General features: G+C 31.5%; 2 protein-coding genes across 2 annotated transcripts; both read right to left on the bottom strand.

Moving 5' to 3' along the window:
- Positions 1–13,266: 13,266 nt before the first annotated feature.
- LOC148761580 (zinc finger BED domain-containing protein DAYSLEEPER-like) lies at positions 13,267–13,980 on the bottom strand. The gene is made up of 2 exons (XM_088808648.1): positions 13,479–13,980; positions 13,267–13,379 (listed from the first exon to the last, which is right to left on the bottom strand). Exons 1-2 carry the CDS (start codon positions 13,978–13,980, stop codon positions 13,267–13,269), a joined length of 615 nt encoding a protein of 204 aa, XP_088664774.1.
- Positions 13,981–14,395: 415 nt separating this feature from the next.
- LOC148761579 (zinc finger BED domain-containing protein RICESLEEPER 2-like) lies at positions 14,396–14,861 on the bottom strand. The gene is made up of 2 exons (XM_088808647.1): positions 14,803–14,861; positions 14,396–14,696 (listed from the first exon to the last, which is right to left on the bottom strand). The coding sequence occupies exons 1-2, from the start codon at positions 14,859–14,861 to the stop codon at positions 14,396–14,398; spliced, it is 360 nt and encodes a 119-aa protein (XP_088664773.1).
- Between the last annotated feature and the right edge of the window lie 231 nt (positions 14,862–15,092).

Genomic DNA, 15,092 nt, shown 5'->3' with positions numbered 1-15,092 from the left:
AGAATATCTAATGCATTTTAGCGTATATGTTGCAAACTTTAAGCAACAATGATATATATACAAATTGATAGAATGAAATGATTGTATTTCTTTGAATACAATTTTGTTTATTATATATATTTTTAATGACTCAAAATAATTTTTTTTAATAATTAGTTTTGTTATTCAAACTATTTGATAAAATTAGAGTCATTATGGCTAGCATATTACTAGTTAAGCCCAACAAATATATATAATTAACATATAAAAGTTAAAGGATATGTAACAGAAATTAATGAGAAAAATAAAATTAACATAAAGTAAAATAATAATAGTATGCGTATAAAAAAAAATATTATAGGACCAACATGGGCAGCTGCACATGTGGTCAATAAAAGAGTCAAAGACTCTTGGTGAATTGGAGGGGGGGCCAGCCATGTTAAGCAACAAGTGAAGGAAGAAAAGAAAAAAAGATTGTGATGTTCCCAGTTGGAACAAAGTGGAATGTGGTGGAACATTCAAGAAAGAAATAATATATATATGTATATATATGTGTGTAATTGACCAAACTAAGTGAAGAAGACCAAGAAGAAGAGAGAGGTCGGTTGAGGGAGAGTAAAGGAGAAATAAAAGAGCAAAGGAAGAAGAAAGAACAGAGAGAAAGAAAAACAAAAAGAAAATCGTGCATGAGAAAGGAAAATAAAAGGAAAAGAGAGCTGAGTTGAGGGGCTGTTTTTGCTACCATTCAAGAAGGGAAAGAGAGCCATTTAAGGGCTGATTTTTGAGGCTGGAAAGAGCTATTTTTCTGCTGGTTTTGGAGGTTGGAAAGTGCCATTTTTCTGCTGATTTTGGAGGCTAAAAAGTGCAGAATTTTGTAGCAGAAAATTTAAGGTTTGAGGTGTTGTTTTGATGGTTAATTGTGGTTGTTTTGGCTGCAAATTTTTTTTGAAGGAAAGGTGCAACTTAGCTGCTGAAAGTTTAAGGAAAAACAGAGCAGCATAGCTGCTGATTTTGAAGCAAAAAAGAGCAACTTTAGCTACTGAAATTTTCTGGATTGAAAGACAATAAGTGTGACCGGTGGTGAGAGGGAGAGAAAGGAAGAGAGTGGACGGTTTGTGCATGTGAAGAGAAGAAAAAGGAAGACAACAAGGCTGCTGGTTGGCTGGAGGAAGAAGGAAGAGAAAGAAAGAAAGAAAAGAAAAGAAAATAAAAGAAAAGAAAAGAAAGGAAAAGAAAATAACAAGGAAAATGGGCATGGCCTAACAAGCAAGGAAAATTGGACATGATCCAATAAAGGAAGAATGGGCATGACCCAATTAAAAAGAAATGAGAGAAGTCCATGAATAAGAGTCCAAAAACAATAAAAGAAGAAAAATCCAAAAGAAAAGGAAGGTGGAGATTTGGGCTAATCTAGCTGAATTGGGTAAAATTTCTTTACTGTTCACCATAATTTATTTTGAAATTGGACTATATGGAGGCTAAATTATTTTATTTAATTATACATTGGTTAATTGGTGATATGAAGTAAATTTAAGTTGCTTAGAAGGTTGAAATAGGCACTTAATACCGTAAGTAAGTTACCGGTGTTAATACTTTAAAGAATTACGTGAACGAATGATGCAATTAATTATAGTAAAAATATATTAAGATGTGAATTAGGTGAGTAGATTTATGATAGAATGAGAGAGAGAAAAGTAGAATTGATTCACTAAATGTATTGAATTTAAATGGTTGCTAGGAAAGCGTGTTGAACGAAGTAGGTGATGGGCAATTAGGTATAATTATACGCGTATACGAAGCAATAGTGACGTAGAAATCCCGTTATTGTGAGGTGAGTAACCTTACCATCATTTAATTATCTAAAGTATGTTTTATTTGGTTTTGGTGAATTTTATTAAAATGAGTTCAAATGGTAAATTTTTATGTTTTGTAAACAAAATGTGTTTACATGAAAAGATTTTATAAATTATTTTAAAATTGAATGATGATTTTGAAAAATAGAGTAATTGGAGACCACTTGTTAAGAATTAAATTTATGATTTGAATAAATGGCTTATGACAATATTTGCATGAATGGCTGAATTGATATTGTGTTGAAATATCTGAAATGTGTATTTAGCCTTGAAAGGCCGTGAATTACAATAATTGCCATATCATGTTATCGAATTTTATTGTATGGTGGGTTTAGCTTACTGTAGTAGGCGGGTTCCGTGGACCAGCCTATGAGAGGGGCACGGTAACCCCGTTTATATGTGCTTACCTCGGTCGGAGAGGCATGTAGGGTATCTCTTGAGGTATGATTAGAGTTCACGTCACGCCGAACCACCTCGTGATGATGAACTCTGCTAACGTTAAGGAATGACTGCGTTTTTCAAACTAAAAATTTGTTTACGTGTATACGAAATTTTAAAAGCCTTGGCGGGCTCGAGTGTACACCTCTGATCAAGGTGTCACCGAGTACTATTTGATGGCATGAGCAAAATGTTTATGCAAATCATAAGCCTAAATGATAAATTAAATGAAATACAACCATTTGCATGGGTTGGGATGAATTTTCAAATTGTGAAATACGTATTGTGATGGGATATTTTAATTGTCTCATTTTACTCGGCTTTAGCTAATTTAAATGGTGTTTGTTTACTCACTAGGATTTTATAATCTAACCATCCTCCTTTCCACCCATTTCAGGCTCAGAGTAAGCTGTAGATAGCTGATTCCATCGATGGCTTCTATTGGATTAACGTCCTTCACACAGTAGGTTCACAGTTTTCCTTAATTCTAGTTATTTGTGGGCACACTTGATGTTGTAAATTTAAATTAATTTAAATACTCTGGTTTACTACGTTACAATATGAATGAATTTATTTTACTTTTACGTTACAAAAAGTATTTACGTATAACTCTAAAATTACTGTTTATAAGAAAATAAAATATTTTATTGAATATTTTGTTTTATCTTCTTATTATATTCAAATAATTATAATTTCATTTTAAATAAAGGTTTTAGATGCCTAAACTTATTTTAATTGTGAATTATGCGATTGGTACTTGCTTACTACATTTTTAATAGTTTCGAAATTTTCAGTGAAAAATGACCAAAATGCCACTGTGAGATAAAAATTTTTATTTTATCAGTTTTAAGTTGGAAATAGCTCAAAATCCTTTAGAACATAGTATTTGGCAATAGTTACTCACCGGGGAAAACGAAAAACTGATATTAAACCTTGCGGGGTTCCGGTTGGCATTCAGGGAAATGAGTGCCCATCGGGGCACCGCGACGGTTGTCACGAGCTCGAGGGGAGTTTCGGGTCGTGACATAAAAACTAAAATAAATCATGGGTTTTTATTTTGTATAGCAACTGAAACAAAATGAAAGATTTATAAAGGAAGAAAACATCAAGCTTAAAAAACTAACTATTTAATAACTGATGCTTTAATGAAATGGTGCACTGCACCTATTATTCCATTATTTGTTATCTTCTCTCGTCTTCCCCAATTCTTTCTTCTTTGTTACTTGAACCATAGCCATTGTTCTTTAGTTTTTTCACAAATTCACAAATATAAATGTGGTAAAATTATTATTATTGTCTTTGCTTCATTTGTTACTCTTACAATTGATGTAAGAAAAAGAGTCTATCTACTAATTTTATACTCGTTTGGCAATAATCAATGAGATTGAATATACTTTTTTGAATAATAAATGATTTTCTAATCTCGTGTGACACCCATCATCTTATCAATGATTTTCGTACTATAATAGATGTAATAAAAAGAGTATATCTAATAATTTTATACTTGTTTGACAATAATCAATGAGATTGAATATACTTTTCTGAATAATGAATGATTTTCTAATCTCGTGCGATATCTATCATTTTATTAATGATTTCTAGTCTTGTACAACATCCATCATCTTGGATTCTTGCAAGAAAATGATGCCCAAAGTCTAATATCCATCATCTTGGATTCTTGCAAGACTTGTGTGACATCCATCATCTTATCAATGATTTTCTAGTTTCATGCTTGGTCCACCTTTGGGATTAAGCTATCTAGCAATTGAGATAGCTTTTTATGGTGTCTTGGTTTTTGACCTCTCCAATATATCTTGTCTTGGTGAGTAAAATCTACTTGGAGTAATATCGAGTATTCTTCAATAGTGGGTAATGTCTACCTAATTAAGCACAAAGTAGCCATATAAAAAATTGGATAAAAGCTTTTAGTAGCGGTTCATCAACATACATTCTGATAAGCCATGATATGTGACCATATTGCTTTGAGAAGCTACTTTAGGTTGCGTCATTCCAATAATTCTATACATTGTTAATGTCCGTGAAGTCATTTTACTTGAGGTCGAAAAGCACCTTTTCTGGCAAAATCGGTACATGTCCCTCTTTTAAACAATCTCTCTCACTTTGCTGTGTATTAGCCATGAGGTTTGCCAACTTGTGCATTGTCTTACAATCCTTCACCAATGACAACTTCATGGATGCAATTGGATTCTTCTTTATTGATGGCTATTGAGCTGCGAATACCTTTCCTATATGCAAATGATGATGCAAATGCACATGGATGCAAAAATAAGCCAAAAATAAAGCAAGTCAGTATAAATAGTAGACATATAACTAGCTAATATATTAAATCTTAAAAATAATGTGTCATGCCCATATTTATTTTTATTATTTTTTAAGGACGGCTCATGCCTGCTAGATGGTCATATTATTTTAGGTATTATCACTTCTTTTAACGCTATCTACTCTACTGTTCAATATAGCTTCATGAGAGATTGAGATGGAGCAAGAAGAGTTTTGTGTGTTCCTATTTAAAGTTACACTATTTGATGTAGATCGAAATGGCTCTAAATAGAGGAAAGATACTCATGATTTTTAACATGCTAAGTTTGGTTTCACTTGAAGCTAAAAAGTTCTTAAATTGTTCCATACTATTGTCCACATGAACTAGTAATGCACCTTGGTCCTTGCCCATCACAAGCTTCAAAAGGATGAGGTTCAATATGATTAGGAGTATTTTGCTAGCCCATGCGGAGGATATCATCTCACGAGAACATAGATACTTCACTCCCACCTAACAAAGGATAAATCTCAGGTATAAGGCACATGAATTAATGCGAATGTGTCATGTGTGTAAAGGAACGTACCAACTTTTAACCACTCATCTCATGTGCCTCTATCCTAGATACCATGCTTTTATTAAAACAAATAATCAATAAAGGACAATAAATAAACAACACGTAACTAATAGAAAAATAAATAAAATAATGCTACTTAAGATTAAGGGAATAAAACATCTTTGATTAATTAAGGATAAGGATAACTTATGATTATTTATTGGCTTGACTCTCGAAGTCTTCAGTGGAGTTGCCAATCTATCGCTACGTGCAGGTCTGAGAACCTGTCCGCTTCAATGTGAAAGTTTTGGGAGTTGCCACCAATCTTTTTTTCTTATAAGCTACGATTGATCACTTATTAAACTTGTTCTATTTGATGAGGTCTTAAATTGATTTTAGGGTATTTTAAAGAACAACGACTTGGTCTGCAAGTTTTTAAATTTGAGTTCGGGAGTATGGTTACGAACAAGAAAGGATAAGCACCTCGTGACTTCTGTTCCACGAACAGTATCATTTAATCAAACGTCATTCTATTTTAACCTTAATTAACTATTAATTTTATTCTTATATTTTCTTAATCATTAATCATTATTTTATTTTTTGATTTTATTTACAACCTAACATTTATTATTCAGTATGGTGTGCACGTGAAATGCATGGTATAAAATCTCGATTATTGTCAAATGAAAACCTTTTATTGAATATATTTTTCGAGTCCACCCATCATACTGATGTAATCTTTTTATTGAATATAAAATCTCGATTATTGTCAAATGAAAACCTTTTAAGCCCTCCTATCATATTAGTAGGATTTGAAAGTAATCTTCCACCTAGGAAATTTAAAAAAAAAAACTCATCTTCACATGCTTCTCGAAAAGTCCCATCATCGGGGCCTTAACTCATGTATAAAATATATCTAAATGGATGCAATGACTGATAAATAATGTAATAGTGACATGAAATAAATTTCAAAATTAATCATCCTTTATGGCATATATCTATTATTGTTATTATTATTGCTTTTCATTTTATTAATATCTAAAAAAACATTTATTTGGATCAAAATATTAAAAATTAAAATTAATATTTTCCCATCATACAAGTGGAGTTTTAATCAAATCCCTCACCTAAGAAGATTAACCTGGGATTGTGACTTCTCGCATCTCAAGCAAATATTTCATCATCGTTATAACTCGAATAATATATTTTGCTTTATTGTATACCTTATTAATTATTTCTTAGAACAATAAATATTCTATATTATTATTTTTCTAGACGTGGATATTCTATGTCTTTATTCTAACATAACAATTTCTCATATTTTTATTTACTATTTTAAGATATTACTTGGATTAAGAAATATTGAGATTTAAAACTAAAATCCTCCAATCATATTAGTAGAGTTTTAGTCAAATCTCTCACATAAGAAAATTAACTCGAGATTGCGACTTCTCACGTACTGGGTAGAAATTCTATCATAAGTATAACCCAAATAATATATTTCCTATGTTGCTATATATTTTTAAAAAAACATAAATATCTTTTTTTTCTAATTACGAATATTCTATAATTCAATTTCTATGCTAATAATATGTTTTTTTCTATTAACTAAATTAAAGTATCATTTACTATTATTATTACTAAATTTTGCATATATTAATACGCATTTTATTACTTATGTATCTATATATATATAAACTTATAATTTTTTTTATATTGCCTCACATTATAAACTACTGTTTTTATTATTACTTTTTTTATATTTTTTGTTAGTTATTATACGATATATCAATTTATTAACCCACAAAGCAAATAATTAAATCAACGAACTTTCAACTCAACAATTGATAAGCCTCAATATCTAATATTATGGGTCATGACCCTTACCTAATTTGGGCTTAGTTTGGCCCAAAGTCCAACAAGCTCTCCTTTTGCACATAGGCTTGCTCCGGTCCTTGTCCATCGGTACTCATTCAAAAACAGGGTGTCACCGTCTTGCGGCAAATGGTGAATCAAAGTGCGTTTGCAATGTGTCTTGGTCCATACTAATTTCTAAAATATTATCTATTTTACACGGTTGATCTCATGATTTTATCTCATAAAAAATATTTTTTAAATTAAATAAATACTTAATTTTATTATAATACATAATCGATGCGAAATTCGTGATTTTTGTTAAAACTTATAACATTCTCTCTTGATGTTGGATTTATGACTTCCTACTGAGAGTGTGACATCCTCTCCTATGTAAGATTAATGATTTTTGTTGAAATTGTGACACGATAACTTTAAATTTTAAAAAAATAAAAAAAAAAGAAAACACCATAATTTTACAATAATTTTATTAGACATATTCATCATATTCACCCTCACGAAATTATTCAATCCAACACTTTTCATACATTCAACGAATTAAAAACTGGATCCTGCCCTGGTATATCTTTTCCAATGGCAAGACAGGTTGGCAGATGAAAATGACAGCTATAACATCAAATCAACTTGGATATTCGATTATGTCCTAAAAGTGTTGGCCGTGTGTGGCGCGCTACCCTTTTCACTTCCAGTCTCTATTTCAATTCTTCTTGCATGCTTTTGATTCTAGATAATGGGGCCTCTCTTGAGAAGCAAGAACACGTGGTTATATTGAGCTAAGTCAGCACAACTTTCAAATCACTAAAATAAGTTAAAATCTTTAATGTTTCTAACAGTCACACCATATATATCTTTATGGTACAAGTTTTAATTTATCGAAATATTATAGTAATTTAATCATTTTCTTTTGTCAAGGTTTATTGTTTTTAAATTTAGTTTTCAAGTTAGAATGATATTTTTTTTGGCACATTAATATATTATGAATTTGTTTGCTTTTCTGTTAACAATGAAAAACTCAAAGAGGAAGCATTACCTCTTCATAGTGGTATGCTTAGGTTTCACCCTTTCACGGCCTAAACTAGTACAAAAATAATGAGAAAATTTTCAATGAATTTTTCCCTTAATTGTTGGGAATAAATTAATAACTGTTGTAAGAGATTTTTTTAATAATTAATTTGAGTGAATTTGTTATTTTTCTTTTTATTGATTATAGATAGTGTAATAAAATGGACATAAAAAATGTTAAATATTTTTATGGGCCCTTAGCTGCTGAATCCAATAAAGTATAGCTGAATTTCGACATGCCATATATAATTGGAACTTTTTGAAATGTCTCTAGATAATGGCCTGATAATAAAGCAAAATGAAGCTTCTTCAATATTTGAATGCAAAAGGTCAAAAGCCTTTCTAGCAGTGGGATTCTTCACCTTACAGAGATTCTCTTTAACAATATTTTATTCAACAAATGAAAAACTCTCAATTCTGCTTATTGGTATGAATCTGAAACTTTTTGATGCATGCGAAATAGCAGTTGTCGTACGATGGAAAATGACATTTCTCAAAGAGTTGGACGTGCAGGGGACGTTGCATGCTTCATTTCAAACCTCATTTTAAGGTTGGTGATAAAAGTGTCCATGCCGACCATCTAAAACCATAATCATCGACAAGAATCTCGCGACAACAATGGATCGTACGATTTGAAGTTTATAAATAGGTGGGAGGGGGTGGGGGTGTTAGCCCAAGAGGAGCAAATCATTCTTAATCATTCAGCAAAAGTGAGTTCATTCTAGTGTTCTTTTCAGCTATGGCACACTTCGAGAAATACCTCACAGAGGTTGATGTTAAGAAGCAAATGGCAATTCCTACTGACTTCATGAGACATCTGCCATATTATGAAGGAGGACGGACGATATTCTTACCCGTTTATGATGTATCTGGAAACTTATGGGAGAATTTCGGATATTATATTAGAAGAGAAGGCAAAGATTATGCTAGACCTGTATTTCAAGGAGATTGGCGTAAGTATGTTCGTGCTAATAACCTCAAGCCTGGTGATAAAATTATCTTTCGAGTTGAAGAGAATGATGCCAACGGTGCTCCAAGATACACAATTGCGGCACAAAGAAGGATCTTTCTTTTTGGTAATGAAACTTGGACTGGGGAGATATAGTCATTTTAAGTACAAGTCAATTTGAATATGCTTTTATTGTTGTTGTGATCGTTTATTTGTTTCTTCTCAGCAATGGCATACTTGGAGATGCTTTTATTGTTGTTGTGATGGTGTATTTGTACCTCCTTTTCCTTCTTTAGGTTACTAGTATTGTATTTGGTTGTCATAAATTTCATCTACTCTTATTAATTTAACTTTCATTACTATCTCTTAATTTATGCTTAATTGAGTGTATTTTCTTCCTCTACATATGTTTATTTAATTTTCATGATTCATTGTTTTAACCATCTATTTTCTTAACTTCAAATTCCTTTCATTAATCTTTTGATCAATACGTTCCATTACACTTATCTTCATTGTTCAATCCCTTCCATTACACTTATCTTCATTGTTCAATCCCTTCCATTAATCTTTTTCGTTATAATTAATTCTTTCTTTACAATCAAAATCCAATCACCATCCAATCCTTTTCAATAATCTTTTGATCAATATTTTTCGTTACACTTACCATTTCCAGTCATAACTTTTTCTTTAAGATCAATATCCAATTGTAATTGCAAATTTTAGACATGTAAATCAATATTATAAGTGTGTCAAATTCCATAGCTTTCTTTTTGATTTTTTCTCGTCCATTATATGTAATCTTGTTACAAGAATATATATTCATGTCTGGATGATAATTGGATTTAGCATTTTACAAGGGAGATAGATACATGCTGGCAAGTAACAAAAAACACATTAACCAATAGCAAAATTTGAGAACCGATATATTTGTAGCAGAGTACATTTTACGATAGGCAATGTAACCAGGTAAGTGAGTTTTTGTTTTTTATTTTTCTGAAAGTTAGTAATATATTCAGATCAGAGGAAACCAAACTGGTTTATCTCTGTGAAAAGAAGCAAGCAGTTCAGCTTTGTTACTCTTCACTTAGAAGGTAACCTTCCTGAATCAACGCTCCATGCCCTGTAACCAAAAATCTATACAAAATGGATGGGATTCCTGGCCTCCCTATGGCTCGCCAGTAGCCCTCAAAGACAATATACACAAAAAACTCTCCCTGCACCCTTTCAATATACAAGCATAACCTCCTAAACCTAAGAACAAAGCAGGCAGCAAACTGTCCAGTACAAAATATATCCATACTCTGAACAATTAAAAAAATCCAAAAGCATAAATCTCTATTAAAAACCTGGATCACAATCAGCCCCCAAAGGGTCATCCAAACACAATCATCCCAGCAAATGGAGGTGAAATCCAAAAAGCCACAGAACCCAAAAAAGCCCGATCTCAGGAAAAGGCATCCCAAACCTGAAAAAACCACCCACTGCATTATCTTGGAAGAGCGTCCAAACAAAACATTCACATGCTGATTCCCTATCACACTAGTCCAGCACATTGAAGAGGCCCTCTTTTTTGTTTTAATCTTTAATAATCGTAAAAACGATTGCTAATGTAAAATTCTCTTGGCAAACTACATTGTCGGTGAAAAAAATTTTTTATGTTACACACAAAAAATAATTGTGGACCACAAAAATGGTGTCAAAAGCATAAAAAATGGAGGATAGGGAAGAGACGGCACATATGGTTGAGAATTTGTCTCTGTATATTCTCATTTTTCAATCAAGGTATTACATGGTGGTATTTATATGTACAGGTATACAATTAGTGAAGGAAGAGTAAAGTTAAACACTAATTAATTGATGATTACTTCCTAACTGAATTTTAAAACAAAAAACAAAATGCTGTGTATTGAGCTTCACCCTTTATTTAAACGGTGAGTTTTGATCCTTTTTCTCCCTTACTTCTTACAAGTCGATACACTCACATTCTTCATTTTATCTGTGTTTCTTCATTCTTCAAACACTTATTTGAATCACCATCACAAGAATAATATCTAACACTCCCCCTCAAGATGAATTGTGAATGTCATGAACATTCATCTTGTTCAATAGATTGTAGAATTGTCTCGGATGAAGTGCTTTGGTAAAGATGTTTGATAGCTATGACTATGTTGAAATATGCAAGGGGTTAATTAATCCAGCTAATACCTTTTCTATGATGAAATGACTGTCTATCTCTATATGTTTTATTCTCTCATGAAGCACAAGATTTTTGCTGATTTGTATTGCTGATTGACTATCAGAGTATAGGTTTACAGCTTCAGAATGGTTAATCCCAAAATCAGCTATTAAAGACCTTAGCCATATGATTTCACAAGAAGTTGCAGCCATTGACCTGTATTCTACTTCTGTTGGACTTCTTGCCACTACAGACTGTTTCTTTGACTTCCAGCTCACCAAGGAATCACCAATGAAGATGTAGTAACCTGTGACTAATTTTCTAGTGTCAGGGCATCCTACCCAATCATTATCTGAGTATCCAGATAATCTTAAATTGCATTTTGACTTCATTAATATTCCTTGACCTAGTGCCTTTTTGATGTTCTTCAGGACCCTGTGAGTTGCTGCAAGGTGATGAATGCCAAGCTTTTCCATGAACTGTGAGAGTACTTGCATAGCATATGTGATGTCAAGTTTGCTAAATGTTAGGCATAGTAATTTTCCAACTAGTTGTCTGTAACTTGTAGGATCTGTTAACTTATCTTCATCATTAGACTTTGCCAATTTGTGATTATAGTTGATTGGTGTACTCACAAGCTCAGTTCCAAGTAATCCTTGCTCTTCTAGAAGGTCCAAAGCATATTTTCATTGGCATATTGATATGCCTTCTGGTGATCTAGTAATCTTGAGTCTTAGGAAGTATTTTACTTTACCAAGGTCCTTGAGTTTGAATTATGACTTTTGAAATTTCTTGACATTAGATTTTGCCTAAATAGAATTGATTGCAATTAATATCATCAACATACACTAAGAGAGCTATAAAACCTCCATTGTATGTTTTCATGGTGAAGAATGAGTAGTTTGAAGTTGACTGTTTCAAACCAAACTTTTGAAGTGATGCAGTGAGCTTGGAATTCCAAGCTCTTGATCACTTATTAAACTTGTTCTATTTGACGAGGTCTTATATTGATTTTAGGCCCATTTAAAAAATAACGACTTGGTTTGCGGGTTTTTAAAGTTGAGTTTGGGAGTATGGTTACACATAAGGAAAGATTAGCACTCTCATGACTCCTGTTCCACAAACAGTACCATTTAATCATACGTTATTCTATTTTAACCTTAACTAACTATTAATTTTATTTTTATATTTTCTTAATCATTAATTATTATTTTATTTTTTGATTTTATTTATGACCTAAAGTCTATTATTCAGTATGGTGTGCACGTGAAATGCATAATATAAATCTCGATTAATGTCAAATGAAAACTTTTTATTGAAAATATTTTTCGAATCCAACCATCATACTGATGGGACCTAGGATACTCTCTCACCTAAGAAACTACTAGGGAAAACTCACCTTGTCAAACTTATCAAGAAAATCCCATCATCAAGATAATCATTTATGGGTCAAAACATTTTCGTATAATGTAGACTCTAATATAAGTCAAGGCTTTTTATTAAAAATATTTTTTAAGCCCTCCTATCATACTGGTAGGATCCAGAGGTATTAGGGTTGTCAATGGGTAGAGTACCCTATAATTTCGAGATACCTGAATCCTAACTCTATAAAAAATCAATTACCCTAACCCTATTAATTACCCAAATAATTTTAAAAATTACTACCATAACCTTAACTCTATTACATTTTTACTATCCTATAATTACCATAACCCGTTTAAAAATCCGATTAGATTAAAAAATTATTAAAATCTTCTTCATAGCTATCCAATTACCCGAACCCGTATACATATACAATAATATTTCTCTACGTATTTCATAAAATTAACTACTAATTAAATTAATAAAAAAAATAATAAAATCTAAATTTAAATAACCAAAAACAAAGATCTTAAACGTAGACTTAAATAATTAAAAACAAATATCCATACAACAATATAAACTTAAATAGCTATACATAAATATCCAAAAAATAACATAAACTTAAATAACTAAACACAAAGATCCAAATAAATAACATAAACTTAAATAAGCAAACACATATATCCAAACAACAACAACATAAACTTAAATAACTAAAATAAATATTCAAACAACTAGTTAAACAACATTACAAATTGACAATAAGGCAAGCTCATGAACAATTTTATCATCTTCTTCCGTGTCAGTGTCAACAAGTGTGGCAATTGGATCTTCAATTGTTATACGTGATCCTACACAAATAAAAAAAATAAAAATAAATATAACACTTAGGATAACAGATAATTTTTTAAAGAAAACAAATGAAATAAAAATATAATGAGTTTATTTACCTTTCATTTCATTCCTCAACCAATTTTGAGTGCACATCAATGCCTCCAAAGTGTATGGTTTAAGCCTACTTTGATGGTCAGTCACCACTCTCCCACTAGTGCTAAGGGCTGACTCATATGCAACTTTAGAAATAAGAATAGCAAGAAAATCTCTGGCAATCATTTGCAAAGTGGGATACTTTATCCCATTTGTCTTCCACCAACTTAAAACATCAAAAGTTTTAGTAAATGGCAAAACTTTGTCTTCCAAATAATGATCCAATTCTAACTTCACATGCCCATCAGTAGAAGAATTAAGAAATTCATACAACATACATTCATCTGGTTCAGGTGATTCATCAAATGTTGTTGCTGATGAACTTTGAGAAGACTCTGGTTTTAGAGTAGTGGATCTATTATGATATTCTTGAAGTAAATCATAACAAGTTTTCTTAACTTCTTTAATCTCATAATTTGCAACACCACTATAAATTTGAGGAAAAAAATACTCAACCACCTTCATTTTATACCTAGTATCCTATATATTCGCCACAGCTAGCACAATATGAATATCCTTCCAATATTGTTTTTGTCATTGCACTAATTATCACATCATCAGAGCACATCCAATTCACAATTGCAATTCGAAGTTTATAAACTTTGACAAAAAAAAATAATTTGCAGTAGGATACTTTGTCCTTGAAAACAAATTAGTGAGATCATAAAATATTTCTAACTTGTTAACAATATTTTTTGCTCTCCCCCAATCTTCCTCATTAGGCACACAAGAGTAACCTTTGTCTCTAAGTTTCAACTTAGGGAAAAGATCTTTGTATCCTATAGCAATCCTAAGTTGAATTCCATCTAGTTCTACAATCTAGACTCAACTTTTTAAAATATGACACTTTAACTTGACGAGCCACTTCTTCAAATTTTTCCTATCTAGATGGACTAGCTGACCAATATACTACACTATCTGGAACATTTTCTATCACAGATAATCCATCTTTAGCAACAAGATTCAATATAGGTGCATAACATCTCATGTGAAGAATTTTTTCATCAAGCAAAAGTTTAGAGCGCAAGTTATTCACTAGGATAAAAATCATACCATCATTGGAGTTACAATTATCCACAGTGATAGTAGAGAGTTTGCCCTCTATATACCATTCAGTCAAAGCATTTATCATTTCTTGAGCAAAAACATCTATCGTGTGAGGTGCTGAGACATATGCAAATCTACATGTTTACAAAATAATATTAATGAATTCCCTTAAATTTTTTTCATAAAACCATTAATCTATAACATAATACAATTTAAAGAATTAGAATAAAAATTGCTTACCTCAAGATATAGCTTTGCATCTCCCAAGATTCATCAATATAATTAGCAGTGATAGACATGTAACCTTTCTTTTGATTTGAAGTTCATATATCTGTCATAATTGTTATTCGACTTTTTAACTTCTCAAACCCCTGTTGCAGCTCGGATTTCTTTGAGCAATAAATTTTGTGAATGTCCTCTTTAATTGTATTGCGAGAAACCATCTTAAACAAGGGTTAAAGACTAGCAACAAACTTTTTAAAACCAACATGAGAAACAATAAAAAGCGGATACTCATGCAAGATTATAGC

Source organism: Theobroma cacao, chromosome 7 (genome assembly GCF_053813885.1).
Source record: "Theobroma cacao isolate CCN51 chromosome 7, ASM5381388v1, whole genome shotgun sequence".
Lineage (NCBI taxonomy): Eukaryota > Viridiplantae > Streptophyta > Magnoliopsida > Malvales > Malvaceae > Theobroma > Theobroma cacao.
The sequence above is the reverse complement of the archived record's forward strand: the minus strand, read 5'-3'. Positions and strand labels throughout refer to the sequence as shown.